Consider the following 25,933-nt stretch of genomic DNA (forward strand, 5'->3'; position numbering starts at 1 on the left):
GCGGCTGACGCAGTGTGGTGGCTCCCCCAGGAGAGCCGCGGGCTCTGGAAACGAGCCGCGGGGCCGGTGCTTGTGCAGGGAAGGGCCGGGCAGAGGGGCGTTCCCACCCTGCGTGCCCGCGTCCGTGACACCTCGAGGGGGCGCTGTCCAGAAGCGCGTGTCCCCCCGCAGCCCCCGCAGCCCACGTCCCGGTCCTCAAGCCGCCCGGCCGCCCACGCGCGTTCCCCTGCTCAGTGGCACCCACTTCCTGCCCCCACGGGACGCCCAGCGCCGCCCCAGGCAGGCGGCCCCCGCGGCTCCCTGCTGGCCCTGAGCGGCCGGGTCGGGTGCCCCGCTCGCCAGCAGGCCCCTCCCGCTTCCCCTGCGCCGCGCTCTACGCCCGTCAGCGCCGGGGGCCGTCCCGGGTCCTTCCCCTCCCGGCCCCTTGAACCCCAACTTCCAGGCAGGAGCCCGGGCTCAAGTGCACTGACGTCACCAACGCCCGCTCCGCCGTGTGCCCCCGGGGCGTTTCCCCCCGTTTCTCACCTTCCATTTTTGGAGGGCCGGACCAGAGAGGTCAGGCTGCACCCCTGAACCACACAGCAAGCGCAGGCGCCCACCGCCACCCAACAGCCAGGGACTCGCCTAGAGCAGGCCGTGACCCCAGACCTCGCCAGAACCCCTGCGCGCCTCTCTCGGGGGAGGGTCTCGCCCGCCCCACGGACGCAGGGCCGGCCCCGGCGGGTTCGCCGTCTGGCCGCGCCGCCTCCCCGCCCGCGCCTGACGCAGGCGCCGTGTCTCCCGCAGGCCAGGAGCAAGCTGTCCCGGCTGCACGAGGACCAGCAGGACGCGCGCCGGAGCCTGGCGCAGTTCGACGAGGCGCTCAACGGGGCGGCCGGCGCCAGCAGCCTGGCCGACCTGGGCGAGGCCGCGGCCCTGGCGGAGAGGGGCGGCTCCGGAGCTCTGGTAAAGGTCGAGTGAGGCGCGGCCTCCCGCGGTCGGGGCCCCCCCGCCGCGGCCCTCGTTTCCACCGCCCGCCCGGGCACGCGCGCTCTGTCCTGGCGTCGGGGCCCGGCCGCCATGGCGCGAGCCCTTCGCCAACCCTCCGCTTGGCAGAAGCGTGGACGCCGCCGTCCACGTCCCAGGACCGCAGGCTCGGCCGCCTCCGGCCGGGGCCACGCTCGCGCAGGCCCGCCTGTGCTTCCCTAGGGGCCCCGGGAGAGCCGAGCGCACGGACAGGGATGCGGAGACGCAGCCGTCGCCGTGCCCCCCGGCCCCTCGCCTCGAGCTCCGCTTCCGTTTCAAACCTCAGCACTTTACCTCCCGCTGCCCGGGCCTGGGGCGCGCACGTGGGGGGCCAGGCCCCGGCTCTCCCCGTCCCGTGCCGCTCAGCCTCTCTCAGCCTCTCGCTTCCCCGACCGCCTCGCCCCTCACGCGTCCGTGCCCGGGCACCTGCGCTTCCCCCGCGGCCTCGGCGCTCCCTCCCGGGGCCCCCATCGCTCTCCGGGCCCCGCCTTGCCCCGAGCCTTTCGCTCTCCGCACCCACGCCGGCGCGTTCTCCGCTCTGCTTCCCACGCGCCTCTCTTCTCGGGCCAGTCTGAGCCTTGACAGGGACCCCGGCGCCTTCCCCGCCTCGTGCGGGGGACCTCGGCGCCCCCACCCTCCCCTCGTCCCCGGCCCGCGCCTGCCGCGCCGCCCGGCTGCCCCTCTCCTCCCAGAACCGCAAGCGGGCGAGCCCCACTTCTGCGCTCGAGCCCGCCGGCGGCCTCCCCGCGGGACCTTCCCCCTTTTGAACAGCGAGCCGGACGCCCCGCTGCACCCCCCACCCACGCCCGGCGCGTGGCCCTGCCCACCTGCCCCCCGTGCCCCGTCGTGCCCACGGAGCCCCCATAGCGCCTCCCGCTGGCTCCCCGGCCGAGCAGAGGCAGGTCCCCAGCGGCCAGCGCCTTCCACGGCGCCTTCTCCCCTTATCGTTCTTCACGTCTTAAATGGGGCCAAGTTTACACGGTCACGGAACCAGCCTCACAGCGTCGACGCAGGCGTTCACGTCGAGACCAGCCGCCGGCCTCCGGAAGGAGGGCCGAGTTTACCTCGTCTAAATACAGCCTTTAAAGCACCTCCTTGGTTCGTTTCCGTTTCTTCCAAGCGCTTCGAGGAGAGGCTCTCGTCTACTCCGGAGCGTTTCAGGGCGGCACCCCCCCAGCCCTCTCTGGAGAGTCAGGGCCGGGGAGACGGAACCCCGAGAACAGCGCAGCCCAGGAGGGGCCCGCAGGGCTCTCGATGGGGGACATCGGGAAGGCCCGCGCCGCCAAAGCCGCCGGGTGTCCCCTGCCGAGCGTGCCACGCTCACGACGGGGCCTGGTCCGGGAGGCGGGGCCCTCAGTCGTGTCAGGTCTCGTGTCTCGTCCGAGGACGAGAACACGGCCTCCTGGCCAGAGGAGAGCACCCACCGGCCCGTCCAGGCCCGGCCACGAAGACCAGGCCTCCTCGGCCGCATCATAGCCCCGCAGCGCGAGCGTGTCCCCCCACAAGAAACGGGCCGGAGCCCCAGGGCAGGGCGCGTGGCCTCACAGCAGTCCCGGGCACAGCGCCGCACAGGCCCCTCGCCGGGGGCAGGAAGGCGCGGGAGCTCCCGGGACGCCCTCACGCCGCCACGTCGTCCAGGACGCGCTGTCCCTCGGCAGAGGGCCACCCCCCGCGCCCCAGGCCCACGACGCGGCCGCACCGCCCCAAGTCGGCGGAGCACGCGTCCCGCCGGCGTCCCCCGGGCTCCCCCTGGGGAACTGAGCGCGGGGGCCGGCCGGGTCCGAGGACCCCAGGCCCTGCCCCGTGCCCTCGCTACCCGAGCGACGGCCGGAAACACCTGAAAAAACCCAAGCTCCCGGCGCAACCGCCTCTCGGCCAGCGCCGAGGAAGAGCCCACCGGAAGCTTCCGTCCCGGGTCCCGGCGGCCACCCGCCCCGTGTCCCTCGAAACCTGCCCCGGCAGAGCTCAGCCCCGACACGCTCGCTCCCTTCCCAGCACGCGGCGAGCGGGCGGTCCCGGGCCGCCCCTGGATGCGGGTGGGCGCCTGCCGCTCGCACACACTGCCCGGCGTCGTGACGCCCCCTTCGCATCTGTTCTTACTTGCCCGAGAGCGTGACTCGGTTTCCCCACCTTGTGCTTGGAGGCCCCACATGAGGGGACCCGTCCGGCGCCCGGCCCGGGTCAGGGCTGCGGTACGCTCTTGACGCCAGGCTGGGGGCGACGGCTCTGGGCTCCCCGAGAGCCCAGACCCCCGAGCCCCTCCTCGGTCACGCGGTCGGAGTCCGCGGGGCCCCCGACAGCCCCCCCTCGGCCCCCGCGCCTGAACCGCTGGGTTTCGCGTCCGCTGGGGTAACGGCTCGGCCTCCCGGCCACATGCGTGCCGACGGCCTCACTGGGCGCCCCAAGGTGTCCCGGTGTCGCTGAAACGTCCCCACTCTCCCCAAGGGCCCACCTTTAACGACAGGCCCCACGCGGGACCTCTCAGCCCACGGCACCGACCACGGGTGCGGGCAGCCCCCCGCCGGCCGTCTGCCGCCACGAAAACACGCTCTCCCAAAGCCCGTGTTTCTTCCTCCTAAGCACACTTGTTTTTTCTCTAGAAATACACTTCTTTCTTCATGCAAAGTGTTGTCCGCGCTCCAGTGGTTCCGCTTGCCCTGAGTGCCCGTTTCCTCCCCGCGTGTAAACAGCAGCCTCGGCGTGGAAACCGCATCTCGAAAACCGCCCTTCTTAGGCGCACGCGGCCGCACTGCCAGCATTTGAGCCGCTCTTTGCATTTCCCGTACGACGTTTCCAAAAACAACATGATTATTTTTGTATTGGAGGATTTTTTTCTTTTTTAAACGAGCTTTTTTATTCCGGGGCGTTTTGAAAGTCACAGAAAAAAACTGCGGCAACAACACCGCGCGTCCCCGGCCAGCCCACAGCGACCCCCGTCTCTCGTTTATGTCGCGCCCCGGTCTGGCCGTTGGTCACGACCCTTGAACCAGCACCGGCGGTCGTCATGCGCTAAAGCCGACGCCCCGTGGCTCTGTCCTTCTTAAAAAAAAAACAACAAAAAACCACCCTTCTTTCCAGGACCGTGCCGCACAGGGGAAACGCGGGGCGGGTGCGTGATCCCGCGTTCTGGCCGCTCAGACCCCCCGTCCTCTCTCTCCCCAAACCTGCAGGACGACCCTTTCAAAAGCAAAGCCCTGCTGTTCAGCAACGCGCAGGATTTGCACCCAGACCCCTTCCAGGCCGAAGACCCTTTCAAGTCCGATCCCTTCAAAGGAGCCGACCCCTTCAAAGGTAGATGGCCCCGGCGCGGCCCCGGGGGCCCCCGGAGCCCGCCTGCGACGAGGGAAGGGAGGGGGGGGCCACGGTCCGAGCCGGAGGACGGGGCCCACCGTTAACCGGGGGGGCCGAGGCGTACGGAGCCAGGGGGTCCCGCAGACGCTGCCCCCGCTCCCCTGCCCCGTCCAGGTGGGGTGAGTCCTTCCCTGATCACCTCCGGTAGGCGTCCACCAGGCCCGTCTGGCAAGGGTCGTGCCAGAGCCGCTAATAGCCGGGGAGAGTTCTAGAAGCAAGACGTCCCGACAGCCCCAAGTAGCCTCTCCGGGAAGGCTCCCCGTACCTAAAGCGCCAAAGCGAGGAGCGGGGCGCAGCTCGGTGCCACGTCCGGGCGCCGGATTCAGGGCGAAGCGTCTCGGGGGCGCACCGCCCGGGGCCTGTCCCGTGGCCTGTTAGCCGAGGAGGGAGGCAAGATGGGGTGCGGGAGCTGCGGGGAGCGGGCGCGGAGCTGAGCCCCTCCCGTCCTCTCCAGGCGACCCGTTCCAGAACGACCCTTTCGCGGAGCAGCAGGTGGGGTCCGCAGGTAAAGGACCACCCGTCGTGGGCTCGCCACCGACCCCTCTCCCCTTTCACGGTTTTACGCCACCCCCACCCCGGGAGGAGAAGCAGAGCTCCCGGAGACGCTCCCGGCAGCCGGCGCGGGGTGTGGGGGTCCAGGGCGCGGTGGCCTCCGTGTACCAGGCGGGGGCCCCTGGCACACGGCCTTGGCCAGCGCGTGGGGTCTCATTCCCCTCCGGCGACCTCCCTCCCCGCCCTCCGCCATGGACGCCGCGGTGAGGTGACGCTGCCCTCTCGTCACCCTCAAGCCGGCCCTTCCGAGGGGTACGACGCACACACGGCGTCGAGGGCACATTAGAGGGTCGCGGTGAACGCGCACAGCCACGTGGTGCCCGCGCGGCATGGGGCGTTCCCGTTCCGAGGTTTCCGAGGCGTTCCCTGACGCCCCCTAGATCCGTTCGGAGGCGATCCTTTCAAAGAAAGCGCCCCGTTCTGCGGCACCGCCACAGACGACTTCTTCCAGAAGCAGACAAAGAACGACCCGTTTACCTCAGACCCCTTCTCGAAGCTCCCCTCCTTGTCAAAGGTGAGTGGCCTGGGGCGGCGGCCCTGGCGGGTGTGGGCGCAGCGTCCCCCCTCGCGTGGCCCGAGTCGCTGCCCGGCCTCCCCCGTCGTGCCCGAGAGGCGTGGAGACAGCGCGTGGGCGCGCGGCCCCCCCGAGCCCCCCGGGATCTCCAGTCAGGCAAGTACATCTCCGATCTACGCGCACACATAAGCGTGTCCCAAATAATTTCCCCCGCAAGCGGGCTGCCTTTTCACTCTCTCGACAGACTCCTTGGAAGCGCAGAAGCTTTCGCTTTTGGGGAGGTCCCGTTTATGTGGTTTTTTCTTTCGTTCTCGCTCTGGGTGTCAAGTCGACGAAACCATTTCCTACTGCAAGATCTGCTAGATGCTTCTCCACGTCATCTTCCAGAAGCTTTAGGGTCGTGCGTGTTGGATATTCAGACCTCTGATCCATCTCGAGTTGATCTTTGTATAAGGTGTGAGTGGGTCATCCTCTTTCATTCTTCTGCATATGGATATCCAGTTCTCCAGGCACCACTTGTCGAGGGGGCCATTCTCTCTCAGTTGAGCGGGCTTGGTGGCCTCGTCGAATATCAGTTGTCTGTATATGTATCAGAACTTATTTCAGTTCCACTGGTCAGTGTGTCGATCCTTGTGCCAATGCCATGTAGTTTTCACTACTGTAGCTTCGTTGTATGCTTTAAACTCAGGTAGTGTGATTCCTCCAGTTTTGATTTTCTTTCTTTTTTTTCTTTTTTTTTTAAAGATTTATTTATTTATTTAATTTCCCCCCGCTCCCCTGGTTGTCTGTTCTTGGTGTCTATTCGCTGCGTCTTGTTTCTTTGTCCGCTTCTGTTGTCGTCAGCGGCACGGGAAGTGTGGGCGGTGCCATTCCTGGACAGGCTGCACTTTCTTTCGCGCTGGGGCGGCTCTCCTTACGGGGCGCACTCCTTGCGCGTGGGGCTCCCCTACGCGGGGACACCCCTGCGTGGCAGGGCACTCCTTGCGCGCATCGGCACTGCGCAAGGGCCAGCTCCACACGGGTCAAGGAGGCCCGGGGTTTGAACCCTGGGCCTCGCATGTGGTAGACGGACACCCTAACCACTGGGCCAAGTCCGCTTCCCCCCCTATCTCTTTTTTTTTGAGGACCTTGTATGTGGGAAGCCGGCTCTTAACCACTGAGGCACATCGGCTCCCTATTCCCAGCTTTTGATGTATTTTTATCAGAAAAAGGTGCTGTATTTTGTCGAATGCATTTTCTGCATCATTGGAGATGATCGTGTGACTTTTTCCTTTGACCTGTTTACGTTGTGTACTATATTGTTTGGTTTTCTTTTACTGAAACATCACTTGTCATGATGAATAGTTCTTCTGATATGCTGTAGAATACACTTAGCCAGTATTTCGTTGAGGATTTTAGCTTCTAGGTTCATGAGAGAGATTGGGCTATAGCTTTCCTTCTTCGTGGCGTCTTTGCGTGGCTGTGGTATTAGAGAAATGTTGGCAGGATAGAAAGAGTTAGGCACTCTTCCCCCCACTTCTCTTTTTTTGGATGAGTTTAAGCAGGATTGGTATCCGTTCTTTCTGGAACGATTGGTAAAATTCCCCTGTGATGCCATCTGCTCCTGAGCTCAGCGGTATTTGCTATAATCAGAGCTGTGCGTTCATTAGTTCGATCATTAATAGATTCAATAATAATATAAAGAGACAAACAAGGAAATTCCCCGCCTCTCAGTCTCTCTCTTTCCCCTGCTGTCCATCGCTGCGATTTCCGGCTATTCTTGCACAATTACTTATTTCTTATTGAGCAGTTTTACTGAGAGGTATTCACATGCCATAAACGATCTATCCAAAGCGTACAATCACTGATTTTCAGTCTAATCACAGTGCTGTACGTTCATCATGCAGAAATTTTAAAACCATTTCATTACTCCAAAAGGAAAGCCTCCACGCCCTTAGCCTCCCGTCCTCAGCCCTGAGTCACCACTGATCTTTCATTTTACCAGTTGATTTCTAGTTACATTTTATATAAACGGAATCACACGATATGTACTTTTCTGTGTCTGGTCTCCTTCACGTGCTATAATAGTTTTTTTTTTTTTTGCTCTGATAATAACATTTTGTTGTATTAACTTACATTTGTTCAGCGTCAAAGAAAACCGGTCTTCTATATGCACTTCTACCCGTATTTCACATTTCACGTAACTTATTCAACGTATCCTATTTAGTTCATGACAGGGCAATCTTCCGGTATTTGTCCTTTTGTGTCTGGATTCCTTCACTCCACATACCGTCCCTCAGGGTCATCCGTGTCGCCGTGTGCGTCACAACCTCATTTCTTCTTACCCTTGCATGATACTTCATCGTGTGTATACGCCACAGTTTGTTTATTCACTCATCACCTGGTGGACACCTGGGTTGTTTCCAGCTTTCGGCAGTCGTGTATCGCGCTGCTATGACCTCGGCGTGCAGGGGTCTATTTGTGTCACCGCCCTCAGTGCTTTTGGGTACGTGCCAGGCAGTGGTGTTGCCAGGTCCCATGGCAAGTCTATATTCAACTTCCTTAGGAAGTGCCACAGCACTCCACAGTGGCTGCGCCGTTCTGCATTCCCACCAGCGGTGAATAAGCGTTCTCTCTCTCCACATCTTCTCCAACGTTTACAGGTTTCCGACTTTCTAATAGCGGCCAGTCTAATAGGTGTGACCGTCGCCCGCCACAAGGTCTTAAAGTTGTTATCCCATACTTCCTTCCAGGAATTTTATGATTGTTCTCATATTTAGGTCCTTGATCCCTTTTGAGTTATTTTTTTTTTTAATAGGGTGTGAGTTAGAGCTCTTCTTTTCTTTCTTTTGGACATGGCTATCTGGGTCTCCCAGCACCATTTGTAGAACAGACTGGGTGGACTTGACAGCCTTGTGAAAAATCCCTTGCCCGTATGGGAAGCGGACTTGGCCCAGTGGTGAGGGCGTCCGTCTACCACACGGGAGGTCTGCGGTTCAAACCCCGGGCCTCCTTGACCCATATGGAGCTGGCCCATGCACAGTGCTGATGCGCGCAAGGAGTGCCGTGCCACACAGGGGTGTGCCCCACTTAGGGGAGCCCCATGCACAAGGAGTGCGCCCCGTAAGGAGAGCCGCCCAGCGCGAAAGAAAGTGCAGCCTGCCCAGGAATGGTGCCGCCCACACGGAAAGATGGCGCAACAAAAAGAAACACAGATTCCCGTGCCGCTGACAACAACAGAAGCGGACAAAGACGACAACGCAGCAAATAGACACAGAGAACAGACAACCGGGGTGGAGGGAGAAGGGGAGAGAAATAAATAAATAAATCTTAAAAAAAAAATCTCTTGGCCTTAGATGTGAGTTCTCGATTCAGTTCCATTGGTCGATCGGTCTGTCCTCCCGCCAGTACCATGCTGTTTTTACCACCGTAGCTAAGTAAAGCCAGGAAGCGAGGGCCCTCCAGTTTTGTTCTTAAGACGTTCCTCGCTGTTCAGGGCCCCTCACCCTTCCAAATAAATGTGATTATTGGCTTTTCAGTTTCTGCAAAAAAAGGCCGTTGGGATTTTTATTGAGATTGCATTCAATCTGTACATCAGTTTGCATAGAATTGACATCTTTTGTTTTTTTAAAGATTTATTTATTTCATTTATTTTATTTTATTTATTTATCCCCCCCCCCCCCCGTTGTCTGCTCTCTGTGTCTTTTTGCTGCGTGTCTTTGTCCGCTTCTGTTGTTGTCAGCGGCACAGGAATCTGTGTCTCTTCGTTGTGTCATCTTGCTGTGTCAGCTCTCCATGTGCGGCGCCATTCCTGGGCAGGCTGCACTTTCTTTCACGCTGGGCGGCTCTCCTCATGGGCGCACTCCTTGCGCGTGGGACTCCCCTACGCGGGGGACACCCCGGCGTGGCAGGGCACTCCTTGCGCACATCAGCACTGCGCATGAGCCAGCTCCACACGGGTCAAGGAGGCCCAGGGTTTGAACCGCGGACCTCCCATGTGGTAGGCGGATGCCCTCACCACTGGGCCAAGTCCGTTTAAGCAATGTTTTGTAGTTTTCTGAATACAGGTCCTTTATGTCCCTGGTTAAGTTTACTGCTAAATATTTGGTTGTTTTGGTCACTATTATAAATGGAATTTTTTTCTAATTTCCTCCTCAGATTGCACATCCGTAGCGTACAGGAAGGCTATTGATTTTTGCATATCAACCTTGTATCTCGTCACTTGGCTGAACTCGTCTGTTAATCGTAGTAGCTTTGTTGTTGAATTTTCAGGGTTTTCTAGATGTAAGATCACGTCGTCAGTGAATAGTGAAAGTTTTACTTCCTCCTTTCCTATTTGGGTGCCTACTATTTATCTAGCCCAGTTGCTCTAGCTAGAACTTTTCTAGCACAACACTGAATAATAATGGTGACAGTGGACATCTTTGCCTTGTTCCTGATCTCAGCAGGAAGGCTTTCACCACTGAGTACAAAGCTAGCTGGAGGTTTTTCATGTACGCACTTTACCATATTGAGAAAGCTTCCTTCTAGTTCCATCTTTGGTGTGTTTTTATCAAGGAAGGGTGCTGTGTTGTGTCAAATGCCTTTTCTGCATCAATAGAGAGGATCATGTGATTTTTCTTCTCCAATTTATCAACGTGGTTTATTCACTAATTGATTTTCTTGTGTTGAACCACCCTTGCCTTCCTGTGATGAAACACACTTGGACATAGTACATAATTCTTTTTTTTTTTTAAACATTTATTTATTGATTTGTCTCCCCTCCCCCCCCCCCCCCGCCCCGGTTGTCTGCTCTCTGCGTCTATTTGCTGCATCTTCTTTGTCCACTTCTGTTGTTGTCAGCGGCATGGGTATCTGTGTGTCTTTTTGTTGGGTCATCTTGTTGTGTCAGCTCTCCGTCTGTGTGGCGCCATTCCTGGGCAGGCTGCACTTTCTTTCACGCTGGGCGGCTCTCCTTACGGGGTGCACTCCTTGTGCGTGGGGCTCCCGTACACGGGGACACCCCTGCGTGTCAGGGCACTCCTTGTGCACGTCAGCACTGCTTGTGGGCCAGCTGCACACGGGTCAAGGAGGCCCGGGGCTTGAACCGCGGACCTCCCATGTGGTAGACGGACGCCCTGACCACTGGGCCAAGTCCGTTGCCAACATAATTCTTTTAATGTGCTTTTGGATTCTGTTTGCAAGTATTTTGTTGAGGATTTTTGCATCTATATTCACTGGAGATACTATACTGGTCAGTAATTTTCTGTTTTCAAAGTATCTTTATCTGGTTTTGGTATTGGGTGCTGTTGGCTTTCTAGAATGAATTCGTGAGCATTCTTTCCTGTTCAGCTTTTCGGAAGCACTTGAGCAAAACCGGTAATAGGTCGTCTTTGAACAATTGGAAGAATTCACCTGTGATGCCGTCTGGTCCTGGGCTTTTCGTCTTTGGGGGGATTTTGGTGACTGCTTCAGTTGCTTCACTTGTGATTCGTTTGTTGAAGTATTCTCTTCTAGGTTCGGTGTAGGCGGTTCCTGTCCTTCTAGGAATTTGTCCTTCTCATCTCCATTTTCTAGTTTTTTGCCTTACAGTTTTCACAGTGTCCTCTTGTGATCTCTCTTATTTCTGTGGGGTCAGTGGCAATGTCCCCCTCTCCTTTGTGATTTTATTTGTGTCTTCTCTCTTTTTTTCTTTGTCAGGCTAGCTAAGGTTTTGTCGATTTTGTTGATCCTCTCAAAGAACCAGTTCTTGGTTTTGTTGATTGTCTCTGTTGTTTTTTTTTTGTTCTCGACTGCATTGATTTCTTCTCTGCTCTTCACTCTTTCTTTCCGTCGGCTTGGGTTGGGATTCGTTTGCTGTTCTTTTCCTCGTTCTTCCCGGTATCTCCTGATGTTTTTGGGGCACGGTGCTCTCTAGATGTCTGTTAGGTCTAGTTCATTTATTGCCTTATTCAAGCTCTCTCCTTTCTTTCTTTATCCCCTGTCCAGGTGTTCTGTCCAATACTGAGAGTGGTGTATTGAAGTCTCCAACTATTATTGTCATAAATATTTAGTACAGTTATTTCTTCTTGGTGAATTGCCCCTTTTATCATCCCTTATTACAGTTTTGCATTTAAAATCTATTTTGTCTGATACTAGTTTTGCTATTCCAGCCCTTTTTAGGTTACTATTTGCATGGAATGTCCTTTTACAACCTTTCATTTTTAACTTGTTTTTGTCCTTAATTCTGAGATGAGTCTCTTGTAGGCAGCATAGAGATGGCTCACATTTTTTAATCCGTTCTATCGGTCTGTAACTTTTGATTGGGGATTTTAAGCCATTAACATTTAATGTTATTACTGTAAAGGCTTTACTTAATCCCTCCACTTTGACCTTTGGCTTTCTGTTGTCATATTGTACTGCTGTCTATCGTTTCACCGTTTAACTTACCCTTCTAATAATCTTCCTTTCCACACTCTTCTCCAAGACTCTCGTTCTTGTTTTTCCCTTTTAGGCGGTAGCGCCCCCTTTAGTATCTTTTGCAAATCTGGTCTTTTGGTAACACATCCTATCAGTTTTTGTTTGGCTGTGAAGACTCTGAGCTCATCCTCATTTTTGAAGGACCAGTTTGCTGTATATGGAGTTCTCGGCTGGCTGTTTTTCTCTTTCATTACCTTAAGTGCATCACACCACTTCCTTCTCTCCTCCATGACTTCTGATGAGATCAGCACTTAATCTTATCCAGTTTCCCTTGTGTGTGATGCTTTGCTTTTCTCTTGCTGCTTGCAGAATCCTCTCTTTATCTCTGATATTTGTCATTCTGCATAGTAGGTATCTCTGGTGGGTCTCTCTGCATTTATTCTGTTTGGGGTGCTTTGTGGCTTTTTTGGATATTGATAATTATGTCTTTCCTAAGCCCCGGGATGTTCTCAATCATAATTTCCTCAGGTATTCTTTCTGCCCCTTTGCCCTTTTCTTCTCCTTCTGGGATGCCAATAATGCGTATGTTTTTGCATTTCACGTTTCATTCAATTCCCTGAGACTCTTACATTTTTCTCTTCTCTTCTCTTTCTGTTCTCCTGTCTTTTCCAGTTCAGATGTTCTGACTTCAAAATCACTCATACTGTCTTCGAGTAATTCAAATCTGCTCTTACGCGCCTCTAATGTACTTTTAATCTCATCCATTGTGTCTTTCATTACCGTGAGATTTCTTAACTTTTCTTTGCAGGCTTTCAAATTGGACTTTATGGCCACCCAGTGTCTTCTTAATATCCTTTACCTCTTTTGTTGTATTTTCTTTGAATTCTTTAAATTGACTTAGGAGAGCTGTGTGATCACCACCGATTGTCTTAAATCCTGCATCTCTTCAGCGTATTTGGTTTGTTCTTTTGACTGGACCATCTCCTCCTGTTTCCTGGTAGGGCTTGTAATTTTTGGCTGATATTCAGGCATCTGAATATGTTGACAAATTTGTCCTGACGCCCCATTGCTCTCTCTTGCCTGGTATTTTTTCACAGCTCTTCTTTGATATTTGGTTCAACTTACCCTATGTCTTTAAAACTGCCCAGCCAGTTCTCAGGATCGGGTCAGGGACTCCCGAGCGGGGCACAGATTTTCTCCCAGAAGTTAGAGAACGGAGACCCAAGTGCGGATCTCGCCTGCGCAGTTCCCGGCCTGGCCAGCAGATGGTGCTCTTGGGTGCGCCTTTGCAGGGAGGTGCTCCCGCTCTCACCTGGCCAGAGCCGAGACTCGGAGCGGACTCGACCGGCCGAATTCACCAAACGAAAGCCCCCCGCTCCCCTCCTCTTCCCTTGACACAGCCGGCAGGGAGGGAGATGCCTGCTGCCCACCCGGTCGGCCGCAGGGAGCCGGGGGCATTACCCAGCCGGGTGTCGTGGGTGGGGACGGGCCGTCCCAGCCACCGCGGGGCGCGGCAGCTCCCGTGGGTCGTTTCGGGCTTCGCCTCTCTGCCCCCCGCCCTCCTGGGAGCTGGGAAGCTCTGTCCTGGTCCGCTGGCCCCCCAAGCAGGGCCCCGAGACCGCTGTCGGCTCTTCCTCCGTTGTTTTTTGTAATTTCCCCCCCACCCCGTGGCCTTTTTTTTTTTTTTCGTGTCCTGTCTGCTCTCTGTGTCCATTCGCTGTGCGTTCTTCCGTGTCTGTATTTATTTTTATTTATTCCCCCTTGCGGCTCGCTTGCTGCCTGCCCTCCGTGTCTGTTCGCCACGCGCTCTCCTGCGTTCTTTTTTCTCACTCGTCTCCCTTTTTTTGTTGCGTTACCCTGCCGGGTCGGCTCTCCACGGCTCTCGCGGGCCGGAGCTTGCAGGGCCGGCGGCTCTCCAGGGCCGCCCATGCGGTAGACAGGAGCCCAGTGGGTTGAGCCGCAGCCGCTTCCCCTCTCCCTCGTTTTTGTGCCAGAGCTGAGCCTCGTCTAAATCCCACACGTCTTCCCACCGCCCTCCCTGTCCCACAGGTTTCGAATACGTCTCATTCACACTCTCCTTCGTTCCACGGTAGTCCCTGATTTCTTTTGAGAATCCCCCCTGGACCACCGATGGTCTAAGAGTGTGCTGTTTAATGCCCGCGTCACAGCGCCTGATCTGTTTCTCTGCCCCTTACTCATTTCCAGCTTCATCCCATTGTGCTCAGAGAAGTTCCTGTGTATGAGTTCAGCCTTTCCAAATTCCTGGAGAGTTTGTTCCTTTCTGACATGCGGTCTGTCTTGGAGAACGGCCCACGTGGGCTTGAGAACGTGTGTCCCCTGTATTGGGGTGCCCTGTTCTGTGTACGTCAACGAGGTCCCCATTCTCTAATGTATTAATATTTTTTTTAAGATTTATTTTTTATTTATTTCTCTCCCCTCCTCCCCCCCAGCTGTCTGCTCTCTGTGTCCATTTGCTGTGTGTTCTGTGACCGCTTCTATCCTTAGCAGCAGCACCGGGAATCTGTGTCTCTTTTTGTTGTGTCATCTTGTTGTGTCAGCTCTCCGTGTGTGGCGCCATTCCTGGGCAGGCTGCACTTTCTTTCGCACTGGGCGCCTCTCCTTACGGGGCGCACTCCTTGCGCGTGGGGCTCCCCTACACGGGAGACACCCCTGCATGGCAGGGCACTCCTTGCACGCATCAGTACTGCACATGGGCCAGCTCCACACGGGTCAGGAGGCCTGGGGTTTGAACCCTGGACCTCCCGCGTTCCCTAGTAGTTTTGCATTTAAAGTCTGTTTTGCCCAATGCTAGTATTCAGTCCAATACTCCTGCCCTATCTTGGTTATTGTTTGCATGTAAAATCGTTTTCCAGCCATTTACTTGCAGCCTCCTTGCATCCCTCGGTTAAGGCGAGTTTCCTGTAGCAGCGTATAGATGGGTCCAGCTTCCTCCTTCACCCTGCCAACCTGTGTCTTGTTTGGAAAATTTAACACATTCACATTCAAAGTTATTCCTGCCATGGCATCATGTACATCAGCCATGCTTTCTTTAGGTATAATCGTCCATTGTACTTTCCTGCACCCCTCACTTTCCCGTTTTTTCCTTCACCATGCAGAACTCCCTTTAGCATTTCTTGAAGAAAGGTTTTCTGTTACAGAGTCTCTTAATTTTTGTTTATCTGTGAATATTTTGAACTGTCCCTCATATTTTTCTTTTAATGATTGATTTTATTTTATTTACACCCCCTGCCCCGCCTCGTTGTTGGTGCTCGCTGCCTGCTCTCTCTGTCCATTTGCTGTGTGCGCTCTGTGTCTGTCTCTCTTTAGGAGGCGCCGGGAACCGAACCCGGGACCTCCCACGTGGAAGGGAGGCGCCCAAATCACCTGACCTACCTCCGCTCCCTGCTTTGTCATCTCTCATTGTCTTTCCCGTGTCTCTTCTGTTGCGGCATCTTGCTGCGCCTGCCCACCGCGCAGCTCGCCTTCTCCAGGGCGCAGCGGGAACTGAACTCGGGACGTCCCGTGTGGTAGGCGGGAGCCCAATCGCTCGAGCCACATCCGCTTCCCCGCCCCTCATATTTGAACGCCAGCTTTGCTGGGTACAAACTCCTTGCCTGGCAGTTTTTTTCTTTTAGCACCTTGACTGTGTCATACCACTGCCTTCTCGCCTCCACGGTTTCCGATGAGAAATCAGCACTTAGTCTGACCGAGCTTCCCTTGTATGTGATGGTTCTCTTTTCTCTCGCTGCTTTCGGTGTTCTCTCTTGGTCTTAAGCATCTGACAGTGTGGTAAGTAGGCATCTAGGGGAAGGCCCGTTAGGATTTATACTGTGTGGCGCGTGCTGCGCTTCCTGGACTTCTGTCCCTGAAAAGCAGGAGTCCTGAATGTTTCGTGTTCCACAGACCCCTGACCAAGTCCACACTGTACCGTGTATTATGTAGTAAATATATCAACACCCACCACACTCACACCAACCCATGCCCACACGAATAATGTGGTTTTGAATTTCAGTTCAAGCTCCCAGAGCCCCGGATAAGAACCCCTGCTCAGAAGAGGTGGGGCATTTCCAGCCATTATTTCTTCCCACGTCCCTCCCATTCCTGTCTTTTTTTGTTTTTGTTTTTTAGCTATTTATTAATATTTTGAAATACTTTCAAACTTACAGGACAGCGACAAAAATAATACAAACCCTATACGGAGAACTCCACTATATGCTCCCCACCCCGGCCCCAGATACCAGATCCTCTAATTTTAACTCTTTCCTACGTTTGCCGTATCATTCTTTCTAGCCATCCATCTATCTGTTAATCCATTTTCTTAAAAACTTGACAATAGGCTGTATCCCTCATCTCCTTAGAGCCCCTAATACTGCCATGTGTACTTCTAAGAACCAGGACATTGACTAATGCAGTCACCTTAGGTGCATCCTCAAGATAATCAATTTAACACCAGGATAAAGCTCAGAGTTCATGTTCCAGCTTTTTCACATGTCCCAATCGTGTTCTTTTGAACCTTTTCTCCTCCCTTGCTAGATCCCACTCAGGATCCTATATGCCATTTATTTGCCATTGTCTCTTTTTTTTTTCTCTGTATTTATTTTTTTAATGTTACATCCTCTGCCTTTCTCTTCTCCCCCTGGGTGGCCTATAATGCGCACGTCTGTGCGTTTCGCGTCGTCGTTTGGCCCCCTGGGTCCCTGCTGGCTCTTTCCTTTTTATCTATCTGCTCTACTGTCTGTCTGATTTCAGATGTCCTGTTTTCCACATGGCTGATTCTTTCCTCTGCCCGTTCGAATCTGCTGTTAACGCTCTTTTGTGATTTTTGATTTCTTGCATTGCGCCATTCATCACCATCGTATCCGTTCTCTTTCTATGTATGTTTCCAATTTCTTCAAGATGTCCTCTCGGTGTCCTTTTTTTTTCGCTGTCTGTGTTGTCTTTTCTTCTCATTTCTCTCTGGATTCACCAGGACTCGATCCTGGGGACCTCTGATGTGGAGAGCGGCTCCCTGTCAATTGAACCACTTGAGTTCCTGGTCTCTGCTGCGCTCACCTTGACTCTCCCCTGTCCTCTCTGTTGATGCGTCATCACCTTGCTGCGTGACTCACTCGTGCGGGCACTGGCTCACTCACTGAACCCAGGCCCTTCCCTGTGGTAGGCAGAAGCCCTATCACGTGAGCGAATCCGCTCCCCCTACTGTTTTTCCTTTTTTTTTTTTTTAAGATTTATTTATTTCACTCCTCTTCCCCCCACCCCACCCCCACTGTCTGTTCTCTGTGTCTATTTGCTGTGTCTTCTTTGTCTGCTTCTGTTGTTAGTGGCACGGGAATCTGTGTTTCTTTCTTTTGCGTCATCTTGCTGCGTCAGCTCTCCGTGTGTGCGGCGCCATTCTGGGCAGGCTGCACTTTCTTTCGCACTGGGCGGCTCTCCTTACGGGGCGCACTCCTTGCGCGTAGGGCTCCCCTACATGGGGACACCCTGCATGGCGGGGCACTCTTCGCGCATCAGCACTGCGCGTGGGCCAGCTCCACACGGGTCAGGAGGCCCGGGGTTTGAACCGTGGACCTCCCATGTGGACGCCCTGAGCACTGGTCCAAGTCTGCTGCCCCCACCACCACCGTTTCTCAACGCCTCTTGATCCGGCGCTCGCTGTTGCTGCAGCCCTCCGCCTGTCTCCTGGAGCTCCGGGAGCCGTGCTGCTGCCGGTTCTTGTGGGTTGTTTGAAGCTTCTGTGGAGGACAAGAGCCTTGGGGCACCACGCTCCATCGTGGGCACAGATCCTGTTTGTCTTTCATCGTTTCTACTTCATGCTATGACCTCCCTGCTTTTCCTCTCTCTGCAAGTGTGTTTTCCTTGACCGCGTCGAGCCCAGTCGTGACGGCAGCCCTTTGTCCTCGTCTGACAGCTCCGACCTTCGCATCTGGGCAGGAGCGCGCCCGGGGCTTGTCCTGTCCCCCGTGACCGGGTCACGCTTTCTGCTGCTTGTACGCTGGGTCGTACAGGAACGTGTCCCGTCCGCCGCGAGTGCCGCGTTTTGGAGGCCAGGTTTTTGTTAGATTCCTCCAAAGAGTGCCCGTGTCTCTCTCGGCAGACTCTTCCCCGCCGCGCCCTCTCCCACCCGTGCGGGCAGAAGGCGCCCCCGTCGCGGCTTAGCGCTCCTCGCCTCCGCTGCCCGCCGCCTGGCGGCTCGGGAGTCGGCCCGCGACGCGGGGCAGTTCATCGTGCCCCGGGGGCTCCCACCTCCCTCTGCCCTCTCCTTCCGGGTCCCTGCCCGTGCTCGTCCCGGGCCTCCGCCCTCCGTCCTCCAAACCAGAAAGGCAGGCAGTTTTGTCCCCGCCGCGCAGGCGGGAGCTGGGAAAACCAGACCCCGCGTCCCGCTCTCCCCCGCCACGCTTCAGCGCTCCCGAGGCTCCCGGGGGGCTGCGCCGCTGCTGTGCCCCGCGTTCGCAGATGCGCCCCCGCGGGAGGCCCGGTGCTGGGGGTCCCCCCGCCCTCCAGACGCCGACCCCCTGGGCCCCTCTGCCGTCACTCCTCTGCCCTCGGCCCCGTGGTGGATGCGGGCAGCAGCAGGGCTAGCGGGCGGCAGGCCTCTGGGAGACGAGCTGCCCCTCACCCCGTGCTCTCTCCTTCCGCCCAGCCCGACCCCTTCGAGTCCAGCGACCCCTTCTCCTCCTCCAGCGTCTCCTCCCGAGGCTCAGGTGAGGCCCCTGCTCGCCCTTCTGCCCCGGCCCCCCCACTAAGCCCTGGCGCCCCAGCCGTCGTGCCCGCGGGTGGCCCCGGCCGCGTCCCTGAGCCGGCACCGGCCCGTTGGTCACTGTGTCGCCGGCTCCTCTTATAAGCCTTTGGGATCACTTCCGAAAGAGACCCAAGCTGGGTGGGGGTCCCGGCCTGTGCCAGGGGCGCGGGTATGAAGGACGCACGCGCAAGCCGGGAGGCCCCCGGAAGCTTCCAGCCGCCGCGGCCCGCCTGGCTTCCCGGGTGGGCGCGCCCGTCAGCCGCCCGAGGGAGCGTAGTGGGGGGCGGGCGGCACCTGTTCCGGGGGGCGCCCCGGGAGGCGTGGCCGGGCCCTGACGCGCCCTCGCCGGTGCCGCCCGCAGATCCCTTCGGAACCTTGGACCCCTTCGGAAGCGGGTCCTTCCCCAGCGCCGAGGGCTTTGCGGACTTCAGCCAGATGCCCAAGGTAAGGCCCCCCGCGAGCCCCCGCCCTGCGTCCGCGGGGCGCGCGCCACGTGTGCCGCCCCCCCCCCCCCCCCCCCCCCCCGCGCGCCTTGCACACGCGGGCGGGCCGCCCAGGGGGCAAGGTCTCCAGCGCCCCGCGCCGCCCGCGGGCCTTGCCCTCCGCCAGGGAGACCCCGGAGCCCCGAGCCCGGCGCCCCCGCGCGCTCCTGACGGGGGCGTCGGCGTGGCGGGAGCCGAGCCGGGAAGGCCTGGCCGCCCTCGCCCGCGCTCCCGCCTCCCCCGTGCACCGCCCCGCGCCGGGGCGGGACCTGCCCCCCGCGGGGCCCTTTGCGCACTGCGCGCGTGGGGACACGGGGTCTCCGTCCGCGTGGCGGGGGCGCGCAGGCCCCTGAGCCTCGGCTGGACGGTGGGGCCGCTCGCGGGGCCGTGGGTGTCCCCCTGCCGGTGTCCCCGCTGCGCCCCAGGCCCCGCCTCGGGCGCGCGCCTCCCCTCGTCCTGCCGAGCGGCGCGCACGGCCCTGCGGGCGCCGGGCGCTCGTGGTCGCCGGCGGTGGCGGCGTGGGATCGCGGCCCCGCTTCCGAGAAGCCCTTGGCAGCCGCCACCGGCTTTCAGGAAGTGGGGGGGGGGGGGGGAGCGCGTCCACGGCGGGCGCCGAGGCCCCCGCAGGTGCAGGACCCGCGCCCCGCAAGCCCCGCCGCCCCCCCGTCCCGCCGGCGGCCCCCGGGGGGCGCCCCGTGCCCGCAGTTGCGCGCCCGCAGCGCTTGGTTTTCCCCGCAGGCCGTGCTGCTCTGTTTTCAAGAACTCGCGTGTCTAAATAAAACGCTGAGGGAAATGAAAGTAACGGGGCTGCAGGCGGCTGTTTTGGGGTTTTGGTGTTTTGCTCGGTACCAGCCCTGCCCCAGCTAGGGGGGGGGGCACCCCCCGCGGCCGTTCCACCCACTGCCAGTGTGCCCCGTGCCCGGCGCTGGAGCAGAGCCGCGGGCGGCAGCCACCCCGGGGGAGCCTCGGGCCGCGCCCCGACACTTCTAGACTTTCCAGTGCCCCCTGACGTCGGCCCTGTCACCTGCCCCAAAAACAGATTCCCCAAGAGAGCTCCCTGAGCGCCCCGGAGGGCAGAGACAGGAGCCTAGGACACCGCCTGCTTCCCCCGCCCGTGCTCCTCGGGCTGCGCTGTCGCGTGCGGGCTGCTTCTCGGGGCTCCGGGCCCCCGCCGGGGCGCTCTGGTGTCGCTCTCCCACCCCCGTCCTTGTTTTAAGCCGACCCCGCCTGCCTGGAGAAGCACTAACGGTTTTACTGGAACCTTCCAAAAATAGCAGCTTTCCTTGGCGCTGGAGCCAGGGGAGGAGAGGCTCGAGCCCTGGAGGGAACCCGTCGGGCGCGTGGAGCTGGGGCCGCCGGGAGCGGCGCAGGGACCCCTGGACTTAGGAGTCGCCGGGACCGGGCAGGCGCTGCGTCACGGCGGAGGGGGCCACGGGAGCTGGACGTCCCGGGCGCACGCATCCCGGGGCATCCCGGGGTGGGGAGCGACTCCCCGGCGTACCCCGACCCCCAGGGCGCCCCGGGCTCTTCCGCTCTAGGCTGCTTGCCCCGGGCGGCGGCTCCCCACAGCCCTGGCGCAGGGCGGGGGACCGGGGCGTGTCAGGGCGTGCTCGCCTTGAGCCGCCACCCCCGCGTCCTTCCACCCTGAAAACGCCCCCCGAGGCCCGCACCCCAAACCCGCGGCCCTCGCCACGCCCCCCCTCGGGCGTCTCAGGCGCGCAGGGCAGCAGGCACGCAGCGCCCGCCTCGCGGGGTACAGACGCTCTGGCCACGCCACCCGCCAGGACCGACCACAGCCCTCGTCGTTTTACAGACGGGGAAACTGAGGCACAGAGCGGCCGGGGGCCGGGGTCGCAGCCGTTTCGGACGCACTGGGGCTGGCCGGGCGGCGAGCTGGGGGCCCCCAGCCTCCCGCCCCAAGCTCCCCGCAGGCCCTGGCTCTCCCGAGATAGGTGCAGATCCCACCCTTCGCGAGGCCAGAGGGCAGCTCCCTGGGAGGCGGGTGGAGCCGTGGGCGCGGTGCCAGCGGGGGAGGGGCATCCCCGTGGAGACCCCCGAGGCCGGGCCCCCCTCCCGCCACCCGGTCACAGGGCGCGGGTGGCCGGAGGTGACCCCACAGGCTTCCGCTCTGGCCCCCTAGTCATTCCATTTTAAATAAAGCTTTATTGACACCCAGCGGCCCTACACGAAGGACCCCCGGCCAGTAGGTGTGTAGTAAAAAGCCGCGCACTGCTCGAAACCAGCCTGCGCAAGTGGCGGCGGGGCCTGGTCAACCCCGCCACCCGCCTCGGTTGCAGGGCGCTCGTCGCGGACAGCGCGGGGCGGCGTTGGGACGCGTCTCCCCCCGCCCGCCCGCCCCCGCATCCTCAGCCGCACGGGTCCTGCCACGTCGGCAGGCAGCGGCGCCCGGCGGCCTCAGTTGCCGTGTCCTTGTCACCGCGGCCGGGGATCGGGGCGTTAGCCGCCCCCGAGGCTGCTCGGAGCCCAGGGTGCCGCTCTGCCGCGCCCTCGGCCGTGGGTACAGCGCGCGCAGGGGCGTCCCGCGCAGGCGGCCCCTCGCGCTCAGCTGACCGCCCGCCACCCACCCGGCGCGGCCCGCTGCGCCCCCCCCGCGTCGACCTCTCGTAACGTCAGCTGGCGCCCCTCGCCCGCCTGTCGGGGCGCCCGCCCCCGGCCTCGCGCCGGCGCAGGGAGCTCGGGCCCGCGGGCGCCCGTTCACACCTGGTCCCTTGGTGGGCGCCGGCCCCGCGCGCTCCCGTTCCTGGCCCGCTCTGGCGGCCCCGCGCTGCGCCCCTCGGACGCACCTCAGGCCCCGGCTGCGCCGAGACGTATCAGGTCACCTCTGTGCAGCGGGCGCTCACCACAGAGACGCGGGGGGCTGCGCCGGGCCACCGGGGGGAGACGCCGAGCAGCGTGGACGGCAGGCGGGGACCACACGGGGCAGAGCCTGGGTCGGGGCCGCGGCAGGGGGCCGGGCGGAGGGTCCCACTCGCCCCAGAGAGCGGCCGGTCTCCTGGCACGGGAGCGTCCCCGCCGAGGACGGGGAAGCCACCATCCCCTCTGCGTGGAGGCAAGGAGCCGGCGGGGGCCGGGGGCACGCGGGGGGCACGGGGGCCGCTGTCGAGCCTCCCCGCCGGGGCGTGGGGCCGGCGGCCCTGGGCGGTCCCCGCGAGCGGGCGGCAGGCGCGGGGGCCAGGGGCGCCCTACTGCGCGGCGGCTGCGGCGGCCACTCCCCACGGCGCGGGAGGGGGCGGCGGGCGCGGCGGCGTGACGCTCTCTCGTGTCCTCTCTCGCAGCCCCCGCCTCCGCCCCCCGCCGCGCCCTTCGGGGGAGCAGGATTCTCCGACGAGCCCTTCCCGAGCCAGCCGGACACCCCGGCCCTGCCGCCGAGGAAGCCTGCCCCGCCGCGGCCCAGGCCGCCCAGCGGTCAGTACGTGTCCCGCCGCCGCGCCCCCCGCCCGCTCGGCCCCCGGCCCCCCCGAGCGCCGGCCCCCCGGGCCCCAGGCTCGGGCTCCGTGCAACGGGGCGTTGGGCCCAGCAGCCGCAGGGGTCCCCGGAAGGCTGGGCCCCTCGCGGGCGGGGAGAGCCGCTCGAGCGCCCGCTCCGCCGGGGTCCCGCCGGGGTCTCTGGGCGGCGGACCCCTGCGGGACGCTGGGGCGTGCCTTGGCCGCCCGGCCCCCTTTACTCGCGTCCCCGCGCCGGCTCGGGGTCCCTGGGATGCCTGCGGCCGCGCCTCCGTCCCCCCGGGCAGGCCGGGCGGGGTCCACTCTGCCCCCCGTGGGCGCAGACGCCCGCGCCGTCCCTGTCGGCCCACTGCTCCGGGAGGCCACGTGTCCCCTCCTGGGTGTGGCCGAACCCCCGGCCGTGTCCTCGGCGCGCCGGCCCCCCCACCCCTGCCGAGAAGAAGGCGCGTCCGGCGACCTCCCTGGCGGAGCCCGGGCAGTCGAGAGCCGCCGTGCGTGTCGGGGCGCCCGGGGTCCCGCCCCCTCCCCGTCCAGCCTCCCGTGACCTCAGGCCACCACCCGCCCTGCTGCAACTCGGGGGGCCCCGGAAGTACCGGCCTGGCTGTGCCCCGGTCCTGGCCAGGCCCGCGCGAGGGAGGGGGCGCAAGGGGACCCCACGTCCCCGCCCACCCTTCCCCGCCGCCCACACCCCTGGACGCGCCCTCGCGCGGCGCCGCCCGGGGCTGAGCCGGCTCTCCTCTCGTCTCCTTCCCCAGAGGCGGCGGCTGGACGGAGGACCCCCGAGCCGTACGCTGTGCCGGGCGGTAGGTGCGGCCGGCGCTTCTGCATGGCCTCCGCCGCTGCCCCCGGCCGTGCCGGCCGCGCCCCCGCTGCCCACGCCCCCGGCGGCTCCCCGGGGGGCAGAGGGGGGTTCTCGGAGACCCCCGCGTGCAGGTCCCCCTCGCCGCCAGGGCCGCCCGACACCCGTGTTTCAGGGTTACCCACCGCGGGGGGCCGGGGCGGCTCGCGTCGCCGCTGCTGCGCTCGGGGCGCCTCGAGGGGCTCCCGGGAGGGCATCTGGGGGCCGAGCGCCGACCCCGGCGTGGGCAGGGGGCGGGGCGGGCCTCGGTTTCCCCGCCTGGAAGCCCCCCGGGCCGGAGGAGGCGCGTGGACAGCGCCTCGCTCGGCGTGAGCCTGCGCCCTCGCGTGGGGGGCCCGGTGGGCAGAGGCCTCCCGCGGGCGCCGTGACGCGGCGGCCGCGCTCTAGAGGACGTCACTCGCCACGGGGGTCTTTAGCGTTATCAAGGCGTAACGGGAGCGTAGGAGGCCGTGCGTGCATCCGTCCCCGGGGGGCCCCGCGGCCCCTCGCCACCATGCGCTGCCACCCCCAGGACCTTCCACGTGGCCTCGTCCAGCCCCAGAGCGGCGGCCCGAGGCCCCAGCCCGAGGTGGTGCCGGCGCGAGGCCTCGGCGCCCGGGGGGCTTTTCTAGAAAGGCGAGGTGGGGGCAGCAGTGACCGGCAGGCGTCGCCACGGGCCGGCGGGCGCACAGCGGCGCACGTCCCCCCCCAGGCAGCAGCGCTGGCTGCGCCCGAGCCCCGGGTGGCGCTGGGAGTCGGCCTCCGTGTACCACGCGTAGTTTCTAGGTAAAAGTTGTTGATTTGCAAAGAGAGAAACAGATTTTTTTTCAAGTACAGGAAACGGCCATGTGGTCGCCAGTGATTGGGTCGCAGCAGGGCAGCCCGAGCCCGTGGCAGCGGGCCCTGCGCCGCGGCCCCACCCTTGCCACTTCCTGCGAGCGCCGTGGTTTCTGCAGCGCCCGGGCCGCGCCGCTGCGCCGTCCCCGCCACCCGGCCGGGCACCTTTAACCTCTCCTGCACCCGGGGTCGACCTTCTCACCCCCGGGACGGCACCTGCGCAGCCCCGGGCTGCTCGGGACGCGGCCCCGAGGGCCCCCCACGTAGCTGGCGTCCGGCCCGGGGCACCCCGCGAGGGTGCCGCAAGCCCCCCCACCGCCCACGGAGCCCCCGGGGCCCTCCGGCCGCCCCTGCCGCCGCTCAGGGGTCACCCCGACGTGCCGGGGACCCGGCCGGGGCAGCGCCTGCTCCCGGGGCGCCCGGCCTGCCCTGCCCTGGCTGCACCGCGCCCGGGTGCTGCTCCCGAATTGGCAGCCGCGCGCAGCGCCGTGCGGTTAGCACCTCCGCCGCGGCGCCAACTGCTCTCGCCGCCTTCCCACGGTGGCTCTGGAGAGTGGGCGCGTATCTGGGGCACCCCGCCTGGGAGCAGGGCGCACCCCCCTCCCGCCATCCCCAGAGCCCACCCCCACGCCCCCCGCCACGCCCCGCCGCGCCCCGGGGCCCGAGGGCCAGGCCGCCCGCGTTTGGATGCAGAAGCATCTGCCTGGCGCGCTGCGCGCCCGCCCTTCCGTGCCCGGCCACCGGGGTCCGAGCGCCCGCCGCCAGCCTCCCTCCGCCCCGAACCCTCGCTCGCTCGCCTTGGGGCCCCGCCCCGCCGTCGTTCCCCGAAAGCGCAGCACCACCCCGGTGACTCCGGGCCCCAGGCGCCCGCCCGACCCCACGCCCCGCGGGGACCACAGTGCACCCCGGGCAGCTCCCGGCGGGCGCGTGCCGAGACGCACCCCAGAAACGGGGCCGAGAGGGAGCGGGACTGCGCGGGGGCAGGCCGGGCGCGCCGCCTGCCCCGGCGACCCGTCCCCTGCGTCGCCCCAACACGGACGCCAGGCCAGGGTACCCCGCCCGCCTGAGCGCAGCTCCCAGCCGGGCACCGCCGCCCGCCCCTCGCCCGGGGCTTTCGCCGGCCACGACACCCCCCTCGGCTGCGGCTCGACGCGGGCCCATCAGGCCTCATCGCCTCCGTGACCTTCTGGAGGTCGTGCCCTTCGCCCCCGGCGATGCCTGCCTGTCGGGGCGAGCCCCCCCACCCCGTGTCTTTATTTTCCTGTCGATGGTGTCGGTGGCCGAGCTGGGCCCCTGGCCGCCCGGGGACGGCGAGGACGGGGCGGGGGGGCGCCCCGCGGTGTTGGCCCAGCCCCCCGTGCCCGGGTACAGCCAGCCCTCCCCCTGCCCCCGCCCCACGCTCGGCGCAGGTTCTTCAAATTCGGTAAATATTTTCAGTGGAAAATCTCAACGTGCGTCGCTGCGACCTCAGATGTTATCTGGCCGCTGCGCTGCAGGCGCCGCTTTGATGTGCTGGGGGCGCGGGCCGCCTGCAGGACCCCCGCCCCGGCCGCTTGGGCGGCGCACCCGGCTGGGGGAGCCCTGCAGCGCACCGTGCCCCCGGGCTCCCGCGTGGGGCGCCATGGCCCTGCGCCCCGCCCTGCTCCCCACGCCCCGGGAGGGGCTCGCCAGGCCCTGGGGGGGCAGAGGAGCCAGGCGGTGCCGGGGGGGGGGGTGCCAGCAGCGGCCCCAGCGCACCCTCTCGGGGTTGCCAGGACCCTCAGGCAGGCGGCCAGCGGGTGTGAGCTGTGCCGGGTT

The 25,933-nt window shown here is 62.2% G+C and overlaps 1 protein-coding gene across 1 annotated transcript in view; it reads left to right on the forward strand.

Moving 5' to 3' along the window:
- The window catches only part of EPS15L1 (epidermal growth factor receptor pathway substrate 15 like 1), an 82,695-nt gene that overhangs the window by 46,641 nt on the left and 10,121 nt on the right, over positions 1-25,933 (forward strand). The window contains 8 exon segments of the mRNA XM_058292630.1: positions 443-491; positions 583-945; positions 4,176-4,296; positions 4,811-4,861; positions 5,289-5,422; positions 18,417-18,477; positions 18,877-18,959; positions 22,294-22,423. Of these exon segments, the coding sequence (XP_058148613.1) occupies positions 443-491; positions 583-945; positions 4,176-4,296; positions 4,811-4,861; positions 5,289-5,422; positions 18,417-18,477; positions 18,877-18,959; positions 22,294-22,423 (992 nt within the window).

This window comes from Dasypus novemcinctus, unplaced genomic scaffold (assembly GCF_030445035.2).
Source record: "Dasypus novemcinctus isolate mDasNov1 unplaced genomic scaffold, mDasNov1.1.hap2 scaffold_174, whole genome shotgun sequence".
NCBI lineage: Eukaryota > Metazoa > Chordata > Mammalia > Cingulata > Dasypodidae > Dasypus > Dasypus novemcinctus.